This window comes from Crocuta crocuta, unplaced genomic scaffold, assembly GCF_008692635.1.
Source record: "Crocuta crocuta isolate KB4526 unplaced genomic scaffold, BGI_CrCroc_1.0 scaffold70, whole genome shotgun sequence".
Taxonomy (NCBI): domain Eukaryota; kingdom Metazoa; phylum Chordata; class Mammalia; order Carnivora; family Hyaenidae; genus Crocuta; species Crocuta crocuta.
Window position 1 is genome coordinate 17439307 of NW_027528417.1, and position 19341 is coordinate 17458647.

Here is a 19341-nt window from a genome sequence, read left to right on the forward strand (position 1 = left end):
TGACCCCTCAAGGCAGGCCAGGACCTGTGTGCTTTCCAGTGACGGACGTATATGTTGCTTAAAAAAAACGTTGGCAAGTTTAATTTAATTGGACATGGAATTTGAAATGCTCTCTCTGATGAAAAGTTAATCCTCACATCCAAGATGAGAAGAAGAGACAGAGCCAACCCTCCTCAAACACGAAAGGCCTTCTTGGCTTTTGCAGGACCTAAATAGAATGTTAGCTCTTCTCAACAGGAAGAGATACCCTGCTGCCTTCCCTGCTGCTGAGCCTATTATGGGAAGAAGGGCAAAAAAGGGCAAACCTGGTTGCAAACCCTTCTGTCCCTAGCATCGTCTTGCTATAAGGCAGGATGTGGCAGGATGAAGATCTAGCCTCCAACTGTGGTCACAGTCTGAATCTATTAAATGATCAAATATGGACATTTCTAACTCTTGAACCAGCACTCAAGGCTTCACTGCTACCTTTCCAAAAGCTTTATCTTCAATACATACCCTACCAATTTAGAGTAAATAATAATAATAATAATAAAATAATAATAATAGCTACCATTTATTGAGCACCTATTCTACTTTGTGCCAGGCACTGTGCTAGGCACTTTTCGTACAATATCTAATTTAAATCCTCACAACAACCCTGTGAGGTAGGTATTATTATCATCATTTTACATGAGGGAATTGAGGCTCAGAGAGATTAAATAACTCTCTTATCATGAAACCGAAAAGTAATAGAGCTGGGATTCAAACCCAGAACAACCTGACTCTAAATCCCATGCTCCTGTGAATTAGAGTAGAGGCAGAGGGGAAAGGAAGGACCATATTCAAGAAAGATTGTTGGGGTGGAATGGATATGATATGCTGACTAGTAAGATATGGGGAAGAATTTAAGCCCGTTAACTGTTCCTAGCTGGTGAGCCTACATAGAGTGTGATGAAGATAACCAGGATTGGAATTCAGGAGGAACACACTTGATGGGGGAAATGAGTTGAGTCCATATGGATATGTCCGTGGTGATGTCCTGTGGGTGATAATACAGGTCTAAAATTTGGAGGGAAGGTGGGGCTGAATATACATATTTTAGAATCACCAGCGTATCAATGGTAATTGAAGACATCAGTATAGATGACACCATTTGGAGAGTAAATATAGAGGAAAGAGAAGTGAATCAAAGAACACAAGGAGCACCAACATTGAAGGCATGAAAAATAGTGGAGGAATTCTCAAGGGAGTTGAACATGGCAGAGTGAGAAAAGTTAAAGAAGTATAGGAGGCAGCCCTATAGTGGTGGCTAGAGAAAGCCATGGCCTGGGCTCCTAGAAGGCAGGCAAGACTGAGTCACACTTCCAGCACAGCCCTTGTGCACCAAAAACCCCAGGAAGTATTTGTTTAAAGGTCCCTACCCTCGTTTGCCCCAAAGGCTGGAGCTTAAGACTTAATTGTACTCTTGACACCCCAGTCCTAAAACTATGGAAGCCTAGGTGAGCCAGGACAATTTATAGAAGAGGCTTAAAGACTAATGATTTGTTTAAACTGTAGAATAAAGTAAAAAATAAAACTTGGCATTTTAGAAGTCCCAGAAGTCCCCCTGTCCAACCTTTCTCTGGGGTATCATGGTTATTGTGAAATAAGGGTGTTGGAGTAGGGAGCGGGGTGAGAACAGCCTGTCAGTTGTTTGGAGAGTCCTCTGTTAAGCCTGACCTGAGACCCAGCTTATGGGCTTTTTCAGGTAGGAAGATGATGGGGACTTGTGTGGGTGGTTTGGGGGCTATAAAGAAGAGGAGGGGAAAGTCAGGGGACCAGCCCCACAACCTGGGAGAGAAGGCCCAGCCCTCTGAGCAGGGACCAGCCCTGAGGCTTAAGTGAACTTGCATAGGCACGTGTGTGTGTATGTATGTGTGCGTGTGAGAGAGAAGGAGAGAGGGAGAGAGAGAAAGAAAGAGAGAGTGGGATGGGCATTCTCTGGAAAGGGGAATAGAGTCTCTCATACATGGGTGAGAGGCTGGAGCCCTCCAACAAAGCCTAGTGACTCAACATGTTGAAGTGTGGGTTTGGGGGCTGAACATCCTTGGGAAGCCCTGAGGCGCTGCTGAAGCAGGGCTTCTGGTCTCCTCGGAGGTTGGGCCTCCCCTCGATGGGGGCTCACAGAAAGTCAAACAGCCCGAAATTCTTGGCTGCTCCAGGCCCAGGAAAAATTGAGGGAAGAAAAAAGAAAGAAAAGAAATGTTTCAGGCCCAGAGGTGAGATGAGCCTGCCTGTTAGTGGGGTTAGGGGTCAGAAGGAACCAGCACACAGGGCAGGCATGGGGGTATGGATGTAGGGGTAGAGCAGGTGTGCTTCCTGGAAGCCACTAGCAGCTCAGGCAACTAAGGGGCCCCTTTGGGTGTCTAGTAAAGGCCGGCACAGGCAGGGATAGTGTGGATGGTTATTGTAAGTGACTATAGCTCTAGGTAGGGTGCAGGCCTGAGGCAGCAATGGGAGTGGGGTAGGCAGTTAGGAAGAGGAATAGATGAAGCAAACATTTTTTGGTGTCAGTATTGTGGAGGAAAAGCCAAGAAACTGGCACACATGCTTGAGGGGATGCGGTTAATAGAGGGCTGAATGAATGGTGCAAGTTTGCTGAGGAGGAAAAGGTGGGGAGAAGGGGGTAAGCAGGGCCTCAAGGGCACCACTGGGGTAACTCCTGAAGTGTTTGTGGGGAGTAAGGAGCAGCACCAGCAAGTCAGGTCCCAGTGATATGAAGGATCCTGTTAAGTCCTACGCAGCAGTTAGTGGGCAGAGGGACAAGCTGGGGCTAATGGCAGGTTAGGGGTCGCAGTGGCGATTGGTGGGTGCACCCCGCCCTCACTGCGCCCAGCGAGCAGTTAGCGCGCCTGAATTTAGTTCAATTTATTTCCCTTTCAGGTACCAGACAAAGTAAAAAAGACGGACGGATGGAGAGAGGGCCGCAACTGCCCAGGGGTGGGAGTGGGATGGAAGAGGGGGAAGGGTCCTTTCACATCACATCCACAAAGAACTCACTGGGGTTTCCCATGGCCATGCGGAAGGACTGTCTGCTGGCTGTCAGTTCGGGGGGCACGGAGGCCAGGTCGCGGCCCGGAGGGGCTCCTGGAGGCCCCATGGCCGCGGGCGGAGGGGGCATCATCAGCATGGGGGGACCGTAGAGAGGGGGCACGCCAGGGGGGCCGTAGCTCGGGTGTGTGTGGTGACTGCGCAGGCTGCTGGCCATTGAGTGGTGGCTGCGGTGGCTATGCTCGCTGGCGGCAGGACCCGAGCGCTCGCTGGGTGCCCGCTCCCGTGGCCCCCGCAGGCTGCTGCGGGTTGTGTGGTCCGACTCGCTGCCGCTGCCACCAGACTTTGAGTCCCCCGCCTTCGGGTCCTTCTCCTTCCGTCGGTCACTGCCGCTACGGTTGGAGCCACTGCTCCGGCTGCCTGTAGGGGACAGGCAGAAACAGGGCAGGGGATGCTCAGATCTTGCAGAAGCTTTGGGCACACCTGTGGCCACCTCCCAACCCCAACCCCTCTGCCTTACCTTCACTGTGCTGACTGCTGGCGCTGCCCCCACCATAGCTGTACCCCAGCTCTGGGAAGCCTGGGTGTGGGTTGTAGGGGTGTGGGGGTGGTGGGTACTGGTAAGGGAAAGCCATGGGCCAAGGGGCCGCCCCTGGGTGCGGCAAAGGGGCCAGCGTGTCCTGGTCAGAGGCGCCACTGGAGCCATCGTGATCATGGAGGGACAGGTTGGCCATGTCTGCAGAAGGGAGGGGAAGGCCAGATGAGCTATCCCATGCTCCTAGGTCAGGAGAGAAAGGTCCCCCAGTCTAGGTAGGGTGGGTACATCTGTAATGACACCAACAGCAGTGGTACTTTGTCCCCAAAATGAGAGGAGACACAGGTCAGAGATTTCTCACTTCTTCAGACCCTCTCTGCCACCCACCTGAGATGGTGGAGAGCGAGACCCTATAGACACAGCCCCAAGGAAAACCCTCCTCAGGAGGTCCCTGAGTCACCACTTGAGATACTCAATGCCAAATCCTTACACTCAACTCCCTGTCTCAGGGAAGCCCCCTTCCAAGCATTTGACAGTTTCTCCTCCTTCCTTAGTGGGCTGCAAGAAGGAGCAAAACTCTTAATTGATAATTTTCTCCTTTGTTCACTTAGAGGCTAAAGGTAGAGGAATGTGGGAAGCTGAAATACCGGACAGGTATTGCATACCTACGATTCATTAGGCACAATACAAAGCACTTCATCTCAGCAAATGTTATCACATTTTTTCCAGATGAGCAAAGTGAAGTCCAGGGAGGTTAAATGACTGTCCTGAGGTCAATCCAAATTGTAGCCAGAGCAGAAGCTAGGAGTTGCTTACTTTCTTCTTACCTTTCCAGATGAGTCATTAGTAAGGAGTAGGGAACAGTGGGGAAATTTAGGTGAAATTTTGCCCTCTCCTTTCACCTAGGACTAAAAAAAACGTACCCATTATAGGCCAGAAAGAACATAGGCCTTTCAGAGTCTCCCCATACAAAGGCCCTTGGCCCAGATAAATTTTCTGGTGCTGCTGGAGGAGGTGGGAAGGGCTCAGAAAAAGAACTTAGGTGCCTCCTCTGTGCCTCCACTCTATTCCCAGCGAAGCCTCATTTGTCATAGCACTCATCTCAATGTATTAACACGATGTATTTCATGACTGGCGCCCCTAAGTAAACTATGCACTTCTTAAAGGAAAGGCTGTCCCCACCAATGTTGGAACTACTTGAAATGGAGTATAAGGGGCCACCAGAACTGATTACCAAGGGACACCCCTTGCTCACACCTCATCAGGTCCCAGGGCTCTGAGAGAGCTGGAATTGCTGGAGAGGCCAGCTGCTAGGAAGGAGATGGAGCCCTTTGTTACAAGTCTTTAAGTAAACTGGCCCAACTTCCGGGAAGAAGACATTAGAAGAGAGGGATCTGAGGGGGCTGAGGCAGTCTGTGGAGTCTACCAGCTAAACCATCAACCTGTCAAGGCCTATAGCTAGCACAGGGGGTGGGGTTGGGGGGTGGTGAGAAGAAGGGGCCTGTCTTGGCTCATGCCCCAAGAGCTGGTGACTATTTCAGCCTCCGGGCTATAGTCCTGAAGGGAGTTAACTGTGGGCTCCTGGGGCTACCCAGGTCACCAGCTCTCTCCTTTGAGTCGGCCACATTCCCAGCTGAGGAGACCTTAGCCAGTGAGAAGAAAAAGATCTGTCTGTTAGCATATCCCTGAACTGAGCCTCTGGGGGCCTTGGCCCATGAGTAGAAAGACCCAGGAGGCCCCAGGAATAGAACATCTCTTGAGCAAAAACCACAGCTGTCGTGAGAAGCTTTAGGTGTCCCTAGATGTTTGCGGCCAGGCCTGACTTCTGCTAATGATGATTATAATAACTACATAGGACTAAGTCTAAGAAGCCATTAATTTTGAGGTGTACTCCAACTTTAGAGATATTGAAATGTGAAAAAAAAAAATGTTCATCTTAGAACCAACTAAATATATGAATAATGGAGAGCTTTTTTAAAAGCACTTACTGTGGGACAAACATGGCGCTAAAAGCATTATACACATTGTCTTAACCTCCAAACAGTGCTAAGATAGGTTTTACTATTACCCCCAAATTACAGATCAAGGAATTGAGGCAATGAGAGGCAGTGTCACTTACTCATGTTCACATAGTCAGGGTGGAGTTAGGATTTGAACTCAGAACTATCCAACTCTAAACCCCTATTCATCCACCACAGACTTGTGCTCTGTAGCAACAACCTTTCTAATCCTAGAACCTAATCTGAAGCACCTTAAAAGTTAGCTTTTGGGGGCGCCTGGGTGGCTCAGTCAGTTAAGCGTCCAACTCTTGGTTTCAGCTCAGGTCATGATCTTGCAGTTTGTGGGTTCAAGCCCCGCATTGGGCTCCACGCTGGTAGTGTGGAGCCTGCTTGGGATTCTCTCTCCCCCTCTCTCTCTGCCCTTCCCCGGCTGGTTCTCTCTCACTCTCTCCCAAAAGAAATAAACTTAAAAAAAAAAGTTAGGTTTTGGACCCTAGCCAGCAAGCATCCCTGGCTGGCAAAAGGCTCCCTGAGGCAGAGGTGGCTGCTGGGAATGGGCTTCTGCTCCCAGTCCTGAAACGCTGTCCTGTTTTGAGAACTCCCCTTCCTCCCCAGGGGCTGTCTACGTGCTCAGGAGGAGGAGGGTTCCCTGCAGACCTCTCCTCCTTAAAAACCCTCACTGGCTTTGCACTCTCTCAGGACCAAGTCCAAACTGCTCAGTGCGGCTTGCAGAGTCCTCTACAAGCTGGCCCTGACAGCTTTTCCAGTTTTGTCTCAAGACCCAGCCTACCCTCAAGGGTCTGAGGAGGCTGGGGACTTGGGGCCTCAGGCCAGCCCCAGGTCTTGCCCTGGTAGACGTGCTTGATGCTTAGAGGCTGATCAGGGGCCAACGGGAGGATCTGTGTTTGACCTTGCTAAGACAATGTTTCTGCAACATTGGTGGTAACTGCACTAATTACCAATTGCACCAAGGTAATGTTTCTGCAACATTGATGGTGGTAAGAACGAGGACACTGGAGCCAGAAAGACCTGGATCTCCAAGACCTAACTCTGCTTCTGGCTGTGAGAATGGGTGGACTATCTAACATCTCTAAGTCTCAGTTTCCTCAGCTGAAATAGGGATAGTGAGTGATCCATCTTGCCCAAGGGTGAGCATGTGGAGGTTGTGAGGACTGAGAGGGAGATGCTGCGTAGAAACAACCAGCATGGTGCCAGAAACACATCAGGCACTTAGAAAATGCCAGCCCCAAGACAGGGATGCAGAGAAGGTGAAAAGGCCTGACTTGGCTCTGGTTGTACTAGAGAGGGAGGCCTTTGTCAGGCCTTGAGTTGGGCCCCCAGCCAGCTGTCTGTTCATGCTTTGTGTGGGTTCCCTGGAGTCTGCTGCCACATCCCTGGGCACCTCCCCACTCCCAGCCAGGAGACAGAGCAAGGAGGTGGGGGAGGCACATACTGCCACAGAGGTCACCGAAGATGTAGTAGCACTGCTCAGAGAAGGTGATCTTGTTGACAGTGTGGCGGATGAAGCCGGCTTTCAGCAGGTTGCTGGCATACTTGCGGGCCTCTCGCCGGTCAGTGAAGCCTTCCACATTGTGGTACAGCCAGTCCACCACATCTGAGCCTGGGAGCAAGGCAGCCACTTGATTGGGAGGCCCACCCGACTTGGGCTCATCTGACATCAAAGGAGCCATGAGGCTGGGGCTGGTTCTAGCTCAAAGGCATGGCTCAAAGGCCACTTCAGCCCCCAGCCTGCCCTGTCCCATCACTCCCCACCCTGGCCTTCATCCCACCATGGGGCCCTCTCACCGATGAAAGCGTTGGGGATGGTAATCTTGAGCCACATGCGGTCACGGACCTCCAGCCCAGATTCAGGGGAGGCCATAGCTTTTACAATGGCGGCCATGTCACTGTGGATGGATAGGTGGAAGTCATCTAGGCCTAGGGGTGGGAGGCAGAATGGTGAGGCAGAAAGGGACTACAGAGTTAGGAAGAGAGGAATTTGCATCACAGCTCTACCATCTAATAACTGGACCAATGTTAGGCACATAACTGACTTCTAGGACACTCAGTTTCCTCTGTTAAAAAAAAGAAAGGGGGGGGACTTTAATATCTATTTCACAAATATATCTGAAGAGAGTTAAATAATATATATGAAGATGCTTAGCATAGCATATAATATGTGTGTTATGATAATGAAAATGGCGGTCATTTATGAGTGCTTACTTCATGCCACANACTTTAATATCTATTTCACGAATATATCTGAAGAGAGAGTTAAATAATATATATGAAGATGCTTAGCATAGCATATAATATGTGTGTTATGATAATGAAAATGGCGGTCATTTATGAGTGCTTACTTCATGCCACATACTGTGATTGAGACTTCACTTATATCCTCTCACTAAACCCCCAGGAACCTGGTAGACTATGTATCATTAGCCCCATTTTCTTGAGGAAACAGGCTTGCTGGGTGCTCAATACAGGTTCAGAAGCAAACACTGTTTAGTGAGGGTCGGGTGTCCCCTGAAGGAAGCTGCAGTGTGAGGCAGCTAGAATGAACTCCTCAGTTCCCTCTGACTTTAAGCAAGAGTTTCCACGTGAGCCTTCATCAGAACCACCCCCCACCCCCCACCGTCCCCGACCTTGCCCTGTCTGGCTGGGTCTCGGGGGCAGAGCTGGACACTCACGTTCTGTGTCAGGGATGGAGCTGGTGATGGAAGAGCTGGTGGAGGTGATGGTGCTCAGGGAGGGACTCATGCCATAGGCAGGGAAGGTGCCAGTCATGGCTGCAGTGTGGGAGACCCAGGCTGCAGGGTCGATGGGCCGGATGGGCTCGCCTGCAGGGAGGATGAGAAGTCAGAGGCGGCCCACCCTGCCCACTGCCAGGCCCAACAGGGTAGGTATAAGGATCTAAGGCAACAGAGAAAGAAGGAGAGACAGGGCTCACGTATGCCAAGATCCAGCTATAGGGCTGAGTCCCCCCATCCACTTACTCCTGGGCAGAGTGAAGCAACCGCGTGGACTTGGGTCCCAGCACTTGGCTACAGTCAGGGTGATGGGCCTGAAAGCAAGAGTGACCCTAGTGAGGGCAGGATGCATGGAGGCCAGACCAACCCCCTTGCCTGATAATCAAAAATGCCTGCCCCCTCCTTCCCAATGTCCCATCCCATCCATACCCCGGTTTGTGCACAATCTCCCGCAGTACCCGCACTGCGTCGTCATTGCTCATGTTCTCAAAGTTGATCTCGTTTACCTGGGAGAGAGGGACAGGAGTGGGATAAGCAGCTGGGTTGGGGAGGTGGGTAGGGAAGAAGAACTTGGTGGATCAGGTCTTCCCCCCAAGAAGTGGCCTCTAAATGAGCAGGGTACAGAGGAGAGGGATATCTTGCTACTCCTCATCCACACCACCACCCCGGGTGGGCAGTGGTACCTGTAACAGCATATCTCCTGGCTCGATGCGTCCATCTGCAGCCACAGCCCCACCCTTCATGATAGAGCCGATGTAGATGCCTCCATCACCACGCTCGTTGCTTTGGCCCACAATGGAGATGCCCAAAAAGTTGTACTTTTCTATAGAGAGTAATAAAACCTTAAGAGGGGAATAAGGTTCCTACTTTAACTCCAAGCCCTTTATTAGTAAAGGGTGGGAAGGGATGGAAACTAACATTCATTGAACCTGAATCAGGTACTGTGTTCAGCATAGTCAAGCATATTTCATTTAATCCTTGCTAGTTCTGCCACAGGGACTCTGAGTCCTCAGGCACTGAAGTTCAGAGAGCTTCAATGACTTTTCTAAGCCATTAAGTGGCAAAGGCAGGATTCACACTCAGGCTTAAATTCCAAGGTTGGGGCTCTTTTCACTATAGCCAGGTATCTCCTAAAGAGAGTGCCTAGGACAAACATCAGAGAGCAACAAGCAATGCCTGAAAAATGGGAAGGGGGATAAGAATCAGAAATCACTTCCTCCAGGAAGCCTCCCCTGCCATTCTCTGCTTCCACAGCTCTCTGTGCTAATCTCTGTCATGGCCCTGATCATGAGATACTGAAATGATCAGTTTATGTACCAGTTTGTGTTTATGAGAGAGAGCTCCTCGGGGGCAGGGAAAATATCTTGTGCCTCTCTAAGCTCCTCAAGTTTGCCCAGTGTCTGGTATATAGTAGACGCTCTAGAGTGTTGTTTTACCAGACTCACCCATGTTGAGAGTGACTGTGATGATGTTGAGTGACATGGTGGAGTCCGTGATGCTGCTGAAGGACGAGGACTGGAAAAGACAGAGGCCCTGAGCAGCAGGCAGGAGTCACAAGAACTCACTGCTCCCACCTAGGTCTTCCTCAAGGAGAGCCCTCAACACCCCCTCCCTCTAAGGCTCTAATGCTGGCCCAGTAGGAGGGGGTCTAAGGAAGCACACGCCCTGGATCTGCCTGGACAGGGCTCAGTCTGCCCCCAACCATCCCTGGTATCTCAGGCCCCATACCCGCTCAATCCGCGAAACCTTCTGCTTCCTCCGCCGCCGCTTATGTCTTCTCATCAGACGTGAGGCGCTGCTCTGCTCTGTGGAGCTGCTGAACCTGGGGGGCCCACAGTCGTTCCCCACCAGGCTGGCCCAGCCCTGCCCCACAAGAGGCACTGCAGGGCCCAAGTCCCCCACGCAAAGCCCACAGCCCTCCCAAAGTCCCAGTATCCTTAGGGGTCAAGGGTCCTGGCGAGGCAGGAGAGGGACGGGGTGTCACCTGCCCCCTAATATCAATGAAACCAAAGCCCCACCTGCTGGTGGAGTCATCCTCATCCGAATCAAAGAAGCTGGTGGTCTCTAACTCGCTGCTCATAAGGGTGGATGAGCTATCATAACCCCCTGGCTCTCGCCGCCGCTCCCCCTTTGCAGTTCCATTTAGCCGGGTTGCTGCAGGGAAAAGAGGCAGCTGGGTTCACAGTGCCAGTGCAGGAGGGAAGGGCGGACACAGGGAGGGGCTAGGCGCTGTACTGGGGCCAGGCATATCCAGAGCTCAGAAAAGGGTAGCAGGCAGCTGAATGGAAGGAGTGGGGAAGGCGTCTGTTCAGGGAAGACGCACTGTGCTCTGGGCCGTCCCTCCTGCGTGGCCGCTCACGCTGGGCCGACACCAAGGAGTCCGTCTCTGTGTCATTGTCCAAGTTCTCCTGGCTGCCTCCACCAGCATGAGGGCTGCAGGGAAGAGAGGACTTGGTGGGAGAGGGAGCAGGGCTGGGGGCTCCCTCCCCCAGCCCGGGGCTGAGCTGATGCGGCCCTCCCCCATGGGCCCTCTCCACTCTCGGGTCACACTCACTGGAAGGATGGGGGCCGGGAGTCCCCAATGCCTCCTGTGCGTTCCATGGGTGGTGGCAGTTCTGATGGGTTGTCAGCACAGAAGGGAGCAGGCTCTGGGTGTGAGCCCTCAGCAGACACCAACTGATGGGAAAAGAATGGGTGAGTAGTAGGTATAGGGGTGCCAGGGAAATAGCAGATGGCTTCTGGAAGGGCATGCAGACTTGGGAAGAATGAAGCAGGGGACACAGGAAGAAGAGACAGGGCTGTGCAAGGTCAGCTGAGGCATGGAATGAACTAGTGCTGGGGGATGGGGGGGATGGGAGGCATGGGCTGTTGAAGTGGAGTGGGGGCAGGGAACAAGGGTCAGGGCAGAACAAGGGTCTAAGGCAGAGGTTGGCTGGAATCTGAGGCACAGTGCTTCAAAAGGCATAGGAGACATTTGTCCTACAACGTCCCACATTCCCCCCGGCCCCCTCAACTAACCTTTCACCAAGGCTACAGAATCCAGGGTGAGATATAGTTCCGGTAGAAAACTCAAGGAAGATTCAGATATTGAAGCATAAAACCACCAGCTACAATCTTAGCAATGCTTTTCCTCTGTCCAGCCCACCGTAGGAATACAGGAGGAGGGAGGGCTGAGGAGGGCTCCTTACCCAGGATACCACTCGGCCATTGAAGCAGGGCAGCTTGGCATTGTCATCGGAGATCTCTTCCTTCACCACTCTGCAGGGAAAGGGTGGGGGTGTCTAGAGTGAGCTTTCTGAGGTGGAAATGAAAGTGTTTTCACAATCCTAACTCAGAGGGTCCTCTACCCTAACCTAGCGTGGTAATCAAACCATTGACCTAAGCCTTTCAAATGGGAGCAGAAGTGGGGGTCACCCAGGGACAGCTCTTCAGCACCACCAGGAAGACATCAGCCCTGCCCAGGGCAGCTGCTGCCCTAGGGTGTCCTCTCAGTCACCAGGTGATTGCAAATTACACTTGACTGATTGCTGTTCCCCATTAGTGTGGCCACTCCCTAAAATCTCAAAAGTCCTTTACCCAGCCCCAACATAGCTCTTTTGGGCTAGACCTATTCTTTTCCTCTAACCTTAAACTAGGAAAAAGTACACCTTATCTCTGTCTTTCTCTTCTTAGTTGGGAATCCTGACATTCTTCCAGAACGTGTGGATGAGGAGTTTAAGGAAATTAAGAAAGAGAAGGGGAAAAGGTATTTACTGAACATCTTCCACTGCCACTGTGATAATAGCAACAAACTGCTCTCATTTACTGGGCACATATCATGGGCCAAGCGCTAAGCTAAGCTCTTTGCTTATTTCATTTCATTTAATACTCACTGCAATGCTGAGATAGATACAGATGGGGAAATTAAGGCTTATAGGTTCAGAAATTCACCGACAGTCACACCACTAATAAGAGCTGGAATTTGATTCCTGGTCAGCCTGACTCTTTAGCCTTTATTCTTACCTATTATACCATCTTATCTCCCTATAGTTGGAATGTATAATCTTCACATCACCTTCATTGTGTGGACAATATCCTCTTTTTATGAGTAAAGAAATGGAGAAACATTCAGTAACTTGCCCAAGGTCACAGAGCAGGAAGAAGTCAGAACTAGAATTCAACCCCAAGCTTGCCTGACTCTAAAACCCATGCTCTGGGGCGCCTGGGTGGCTCGGTTGGTTAGGCGTCCGTCTTCAGCTCAGGTCATGATCTCACGGTTCGTGGGTTTGAGCCCCGTGTTGGGCTATGTGCTGACAGCCAGCTCAGAGCCTGGAGCCTGCTTTGGATTTTGTGTCTCCCTCTCTCTCTGGCCCTCCCTTGCTCACACTGTGTCTCTCTCAGAAATAAATAAAAGCATTAAAAAAACAAAACAAAAACCCAACCCCATGCTCTTTCCATGGTACTTTGCATTCTTTCCTGTACAGTGACAGGTAATATGGATCTGTCGGGGGTGGGGGTGGGGAGACAGGGATGTGGGGCATGGAAGGAGTGAGATGTGTATACAGGCATGGAGTCTGGCTTGGGGGCTGCATCAAGGTGAGAAGTCAAACTATGACTACAGTTTGGGGACCCCCAGACTATGTCAAACATCCCAGGAGTACAGAGTTGGAAAGATATGATCAGGGGCAAGATGAAGACATGTGCTTGGGATTGTGAGCAGAGAGGGAAGATAGCAAGGAAGGAGGCTGGGAAGCCTAGTCTTTCCTTGTTCCTGGAGCAGCTTCAGCCTAGAGCCGGAACGTGCTTGGCTCCTTGTGATGCTCACATTCTTGGACTCACAGCCAAGTTTGAAGACTGAGCCTGCCCTTCTCCCTCCCATCTAGCTCTGGCTCCTCCACCATTTCCAAACCCACAAAGACCCCAAGAAAGCAGCTCAAGTCCTGGTCAGACCCATGATGGCAGAAAGCCTAGAGATCGAACATGCTGAAAAGGGACATGGAAATAGCTCAGACTCACCTGCCCGTCTGGTCACAGGGTACCCCAGGCTTGCAGCCCCAAATAGGAACTGGGGCTCACAGGAAAATGGGGTGTGTGGACCAAATGGCAGAGACTGTGATCTGCTTTGGAGAGGGTTTGCCTGTAGTGGGAAGCTGCTGCTAAGTCCCCACCACTTGCTCCCCCAGCAGGCCCCACCACACAGCTCCACACTACAGATGTTTCCTCTCTTTCTAGGGGTCACCGACAGGTCGCCAAGGCTCTGCTGACTCACAACGATCAGCTGATCTTCATCAGCAGTCTTGGGGGACCTCAGACAGGCTTCCCCCTCCCACCATGGAGATGAATGGTTCAGGGTTCCATGGCACTCACACACACACACACACACACACACACCAAACAGAGTTGGACAAATCTGGGTTATAAATCTGCCACTTATTAGCCCTCCTATCTTAGAGAAGTTTCTTAACAAATTTTCTAAGCCTTTGATTTGTCCTGGTAAGTGGGATTTGTAAATGCCTGGCATGGTCTAGGATTACAAGTAAAAGCTAATTACTAACTGTCAATTTTTAGCAGGTTACATACTCTCTTTCCAACTATGTGTAAGTTTCTAAGGGCAGGGACCAAACAAATCTGCTCATCATCATTCATTCAATTAAAAAGGCTTTGCTAAGAGCCCAGTGGGTTTTAAGTCCTGTGCTGCCATTGTGTAAAACCTCAAGAAGCATCAGACCAGAAGCCCGCCTTGTCCTTGGAGGTTATGGCCCAATGGACAGTTCATTCAAGTATATGGCAAGTGGGAAGTGGTCAGAACCACAAGAGAAGTAGATGTGTTTGTTCCCTGGACAGACATCTGTTGAGTAGGTGTCTCTGCTGTCAGGTCCTGGCTAGGAGCTGGGTAGGTGTAAGGATAAACAGGATAAAGTGTCATAACTTTAAAAGCTAAACCCAGAGAATGGGAAAATTTGGCCCCGGGAAGACAATAGAAGGGGAGTGTGCTCTCAGTACCAGGTGCAGAGGCAAGGTAGTGTGTGACATGGAGTGGGGAGGAACACAGAGAGTAGCCCAACTTCCCATGTTGCTCCTGCCCACAGCTCAAGGCCACTCTGATATTCATCAGTGATATTCTCAGTGGTGAAAATGTTTACTTTCCCTCTATTTCCCAAGTAATTTAAGAGGGTTGGGCCTACCCTAGCTTGACAAATGCTTCTGGAGACCAGATGGGAGTTGGGCCTTACAAACCAGAACATTCATTAGAGGGTGATCCTAGAGAGCAGCCTTCCTCCTCTGACTCACTCTCCATCTGTCAGCAGAGGTCGCTGGCCTCTGCCCGACCCTGGTCTCATGGGGCTAGGATAAGTGGCAGCCCTATCACCTCTACAGTTTGCCAAGGCTCAGCATCTCTCTTGGAGAGGATGTGTCTGTTAAATGGTGATAATAAAGCCTACAATTGTGTGATTAAGGTCTTAGACTTTGGAGCCACATTTCCGATGTAGAATCAAGCTCTGCCACCTACTAGCTATGTGACCTTGGGTAAATTATTTAAGTTTTCTGCGCTCTAGTTTTTTCATGTAAAAACTGAAGATATTACTACTTATTTCACAAGGCTGTCAAGATGATTGAATGAGTAAAGATTTGAAAAGCATTTAGATCAGTGTATGCACACTGAAGTACTATAAAAAGAATTTGTTAAATACATGAAATATATATATACTTCTCAGCTACTAGTCCTGTGACAAGACAGTTCTACTACATCTCCTGCTCATTGATCCTTCTGGATATAAAAACAAAATCAATCTCCTCTTTTAGCTTTGTTCTCAACCCTGTTAAAACAATCTACTAAAATATTTTGCAAACGATGGTTCAAGTACCACTAATGTGTGCAAGATCACTTCAGGTGTACCTGACGAATGTTAAACACAATAGTTAAGTATTTATTTTTAACATATTTTAGAAAGAAATACAAATAGAAAATCAGACCTGTGATTTCATATTACTGATTGGGTCAAGCTAAGAAGGAGTGAGTAGCTGACAGTGGATTTAAAGAGGAGATGTAATGGGGACCCTCCTATGATTGCAGTTAGGTCTGGTTTGATAGCAGCTTGTGGGGAGTGGGAGGCAGCCCAGAGAGGTCTAGTTTTAGGAGGTGGAGACTAAGCCTGGTGGGTTCAGGGGTGAGTTGCGGGTAGAGAAACTGGCCTACTCTAGTCCCTCAAGGCAAGTGACCCCAGCACACTGGACGCTAGCTGATTTCCCCTATCCCATACCCTGTGGCAGCATCTTGGTCTCTTCCAACTGTTTTTCTCTTACCAGGCCAAGGCATCTGCCCCCTCACTCTCACCCCTGCGGATCAACTGATCCCTCTTCACAATCTTCCAATCAGGGGTGTCTGTCTCTGGACTGAGGTCAGACAATGATTACTACACTATGAGTACCAAGTACCGCACCCCAGGGTAGGAACAACAGAAACAAGACTCGCCAGAAGCTGCATAGCACTTCCCACTGCACAAAGCACTCTCACATAGGATCTCATGGGCTCATCAAACCCTGAGTTCCATGGGGAAAGGCGACAGCAAAACATGGTAGGCAGAAGAGAGAGACGGGGCTTGCTTTCCAGGGCCAGGAGGCCAAGGGTTCTGGAAGAGAAGCCAGATTTATCGACACTGGGGAAGAGAAAGTCTTTCCTAACTCAGCTCTGGGGCCTCAGCTCCAAAGAGCAGCGCAGGCCTCAGGCTAGGGCAGGAGAGACAGCCTTTAGGCCTGGAGGGCCCGGGAAGGCCTTCCCTACAGGCCTCCAGGCCCAGTGCCCAGTTAGTGTGGGGCAGGCAAGCCTGGGGGCCTCCCCTTCCCCCAGTCCCCTGGGAGTTATTGGGGGGGGTGTGAGGGGATGGGCCAGGCTCCCCCTCCCAGGCCAGCTGCTACAGAACCTTCCGGCTCCAACATTCCATCCCCTCTTAAAGGGAAAGTCGCTGCTTCCAAACTCCGCCTGTCTAAAGCCCTGCAGCTGGGTGGAGAAGACCCCGCCAGGGAGGGGAAGATGAACATCAAGAGACTCTTTCTGGCCCTCCTATCCAGGCTCTGAGGCCCTTTCCAAGGTCTCTCCCTTGGCCACCATCTGGAGGAAAAAGGCCCCAGTTCTGAAGGTAAATCAGCACCTAGGGTAGTGGGGACTTCTCAGGGGTCAGGGACTCTGATTCTTTGACAACACCCTGAACACCCCACAAGGGAAGAGAGGCAGCTAAATAAACAGGTTTGCTGGCCTTAACTTGCAGCCTGGCCCCTGAGTCGTCCCCCCTCAACTCCCCCTCCCCCCAGTTCAAAGTCCCCAGCATAGCCCCTGGATGCACTACTCCAAATATGGCTCTGAGTTGTGGAGCTGAAAAGATGGAGAAGAAAGCCGAGTGCCAAACACCCTAAGTCTATGCTAAAAAGGTGGATCCACGGTAGGAAGAAGGTTAGGGACTCTGGCTCTGGAATGGGGTGGAGAGGGGTGTGTGTCTGTCTATGTGGGCCGCTGGTCTCTGAGGAGGTGAGGGGGCTTGGAACTCTGGTTGCTCTTGCGGAGTTGGACGTCCTCCTAAACTATGGGGGCCTAGGTCCCCCATAAGAGGCAAAAGGAGAGTCCCTAAAGAGGTTGGAGCTCCAGCTTAATGAGGCGGCCCAAATGGCCAAGTCGCCCCTAGAATCCTGAGTAGGACTAGAAGCCAGTGTAGCAAAGGAAGTCCAAACTGGCCGAGCGGGCCCCAAGAAGCCCAAGGGGCCAGGTCCCCCGGAGGCGAGGAGGGGGCCATCCTCACCCGAAATCGTCGTCCATAGACTTGAAGAAGAACTTATAGCTGGGTCGCTGCAGAACGCCCTTAAAGTCCGCCAAGGTGACGCGCTCGGCGGGCAGGGGCAGCTTTACCAGGTACGGCGTCTCCTGCCCGTCCAGGTGGTAGATGATCTTGGTCTCGCCCATGGCTCCGGCCTCGGGGTCTGNGCGGGGGCCGCGGACACCCGGCCCACCCGCCGAGCCGCAAGCTCGGACTCTGGCGCTCAGGTCCCAGGCCAGCGAGGAGCTTGGCGGCGGTCGCCTAGGCCCCCAGACTGAGAAGGGTAGATCTCATCAGGATGGCCGCGTTCCCGGACTCATCAAGGCCCTGGCTCTGGACCCAAGAGGGATCAATCGGCTGTTCCTTAGCAGTCTGGGACTGGTGTAATACAGGGGTCACTTTGGTCCCCAGAGTTGAGGGAGTGTGGTTTTGATCAGATGTTCTGACCAGATATCAATGGAGGAAAGTGACCTCCGCATGGCCCTTTAGAGTCTGTTGAAAAGCATAGCTGCTGTCACTGAGTCTACCAAACTGAGTTCTTGAGGACAGTACAGGATAGATTTCTGATTCCTTCTTATAACTTCAATACAACACCTAGGTGTAAAGCAGTGGCATAATAAATAGATTGATGCAGAATGAGTGCAAGAATGAAAATGAGTGCATGACTGGGACAGTAAGTCTCAAACAGAACTAGGTATAATCCGTCCCTAATAGATCTTCTCACCCCTTAGCTTTTTTTTTAATTTTTTAAAAAAATTTTAAAAAATATTTTTATTTATTTCTAGGAGAGAGAGAGAGACAGCGTGAGCAGGGAGGGTCAGAGAGAGAGGGAGTCACAGACTCTGAAACAGCCTCCAGGCTCTGAGCTGGCAGTCAGTACAGAGCCCGACGCGGGGCTCGAACCCACGAACCGCGAGATCATGTTGGACGCTTAACCGACTAAGCCACCCAGGCGCCCCACCCCTTACCTTTTAATTCATTCAATAAATGAGTGCCCACTTAGGTGCAAAGCATACTGCAGGAGATAAAGCAAAACAAGACAGGTAAGACTACTCTCAGGACTTTCACGCATCTGAAAGGAGGCACACAAGCTTGTAATAAATAACTTGAGTGACAAATGCTATGAAAAAGATAAAATGGAGTGATGTGATAGTAAAAGGGAAAAGAGAATTATGAGTGGTTAGGGAAGGCCTCTTTCCTTTGAGCTAAGACAGAATGGAGGAAGTAGCAGGTATAAGTGGGTTTGGTTTGGGCAGGGGGAAGCACTCCAAGTACAGCCAAATATAAAGGCTCAAGCACAAATAAACCCTCCTAATTTGAGGAACAGGAAGGGCATTGTGACTTTAGTGATAGTGGTAGATGAGGCTGGAAACATAGCCTGGGACCAGACCACATAGGTCCTTTAAGGCCACAGTAACAAGTGTGGGCTCCTCACACTCCATTTTGTATAGTTGTCCAATTAGCATTTTCAGAGTAAGTACCTCTTCCACACAACTCTTCTGCTTAGAAACCTCTCCACATTCCCCAGTGCCTTCCAAATATTCTTAGCACCATATTCAAAACTTTCCATAATCTAAACTGTCAACCATTACAGCTTATTTCATTTTATCCTGGCTACATTTTTTACTTGAGCAATTCAACCTATTTGCTAGTGCCTGTACGTATCTTGTGCATTTTTGCTTCGTACCCTTCTCTTTTTTATTGAATATATGTGCATATTAAGAAAGCTCTTAACAGCATTTCTCTCCCATTTTCTGCCCCACCCCAGTATACTTTTTTTTTAAAAAAGCTTATACTATTTCTTGATTTATGCATTTTAGACATTGCATATTATTTCCAAGTTTGATTGATGGATTTATTTTTCTTCCACCTTCCCCTAGCCTCTTAAAATAGTAAAATTATACTTTTTGGTTAAGTCAGCATAGTTTTTAGCATTGACATTTTCACTGAGTAAATGCTTCCTTTCCAACTTTTTGTTTCTCCTGGCATTAATCATTGCCTTACTTTTTCATTTGCTTTTTTATATAGTATATCTACCATTAAGTCTTAATACACAATCTAATAGTTTCTCAATACATATTTTGTTTACATTGTCAAATAGATTATCCAACCATTTCCTCCCTTTGAAACTTCTGCTCTCTTGCTCTGGTCAGCCGTCTCAGCCTATGGACAGCTCTCATCCTGGGACTTCTCTGCATCATCCTCAGAATTACCTCTCCTTCTGTGCTGCATCCCCATTTCCTGGATACTTTTTACTCCTT

General features: G+C 50.1%; 1 protein-coding gene across 1 annotated transcript; it reads right to left on the reverse strand.

The window, feature by feature from the left end:
• Positions 1 to 534: 534 nt before the first annotated feature.
• Positions 535 to 17242, reverse strand: DVL3 (dishevelled segment polarity protein 3). The gene is made up of 16 exons (XM_077754470.1): positions 17066 to 17242; positions 11483 to 11552; positions 10849 to 10970; positions 10618 to 10727; positions 10313 to 10448; positions 10023 to 10116; positions 9740 to 9809; positions 8978 to 9117; positions 8724 to 8800; positions 8541 to 8608; positions 8235 to 8384; positions 7351 to 7482; positions 6998 to 7165; positions 3530 to 3745; positions 3019 to 3429; positions 535 to 2171 (listed from the first exon to the last, which is right to left on the reverse strand). Exons 1-16 carry the CDS (start codon positions 17224 to 17226, stop codon positions 2140 to 2142), a joined length of 2157 nt encoding a protein of 718 aa, XP_077610596.1. The 5' UTR covers positions 17227 to 17242; the 3' UTR covers positions 535 to 2139.
• Between the last annotated feature and the right edge of the window lie 2099 nt (positions 17243 to 19341).

What these genes read in the sequence shown, in the direction of transcription:
- DVL3 (XM_077754470.1), bottom strand. Translation starts at nt 17,226, where the DNA reads ATGGGCGAGACCAAGATCATCTACCACCTGGACGGGCAGGAGACGCCG. An exon ending in GAGGATGACTCCACCAGCAG is followed by an intron (nt 10,117 to 10,312) that starts GTGGGGCTTTGG and finishes TGGGCCCCCCAG; the next exon opens with GTTCAGCAGCTCCACAGAGC. An exon ending in CTCCATCCCTGACACAGAAC is followed by an intron (nt 7,483 to 8,234) that starts GTGAGTGTCCAG and finishes TCCCACCCCTAG; the next exon opens with GCCTAGATGACTTCCACCTA.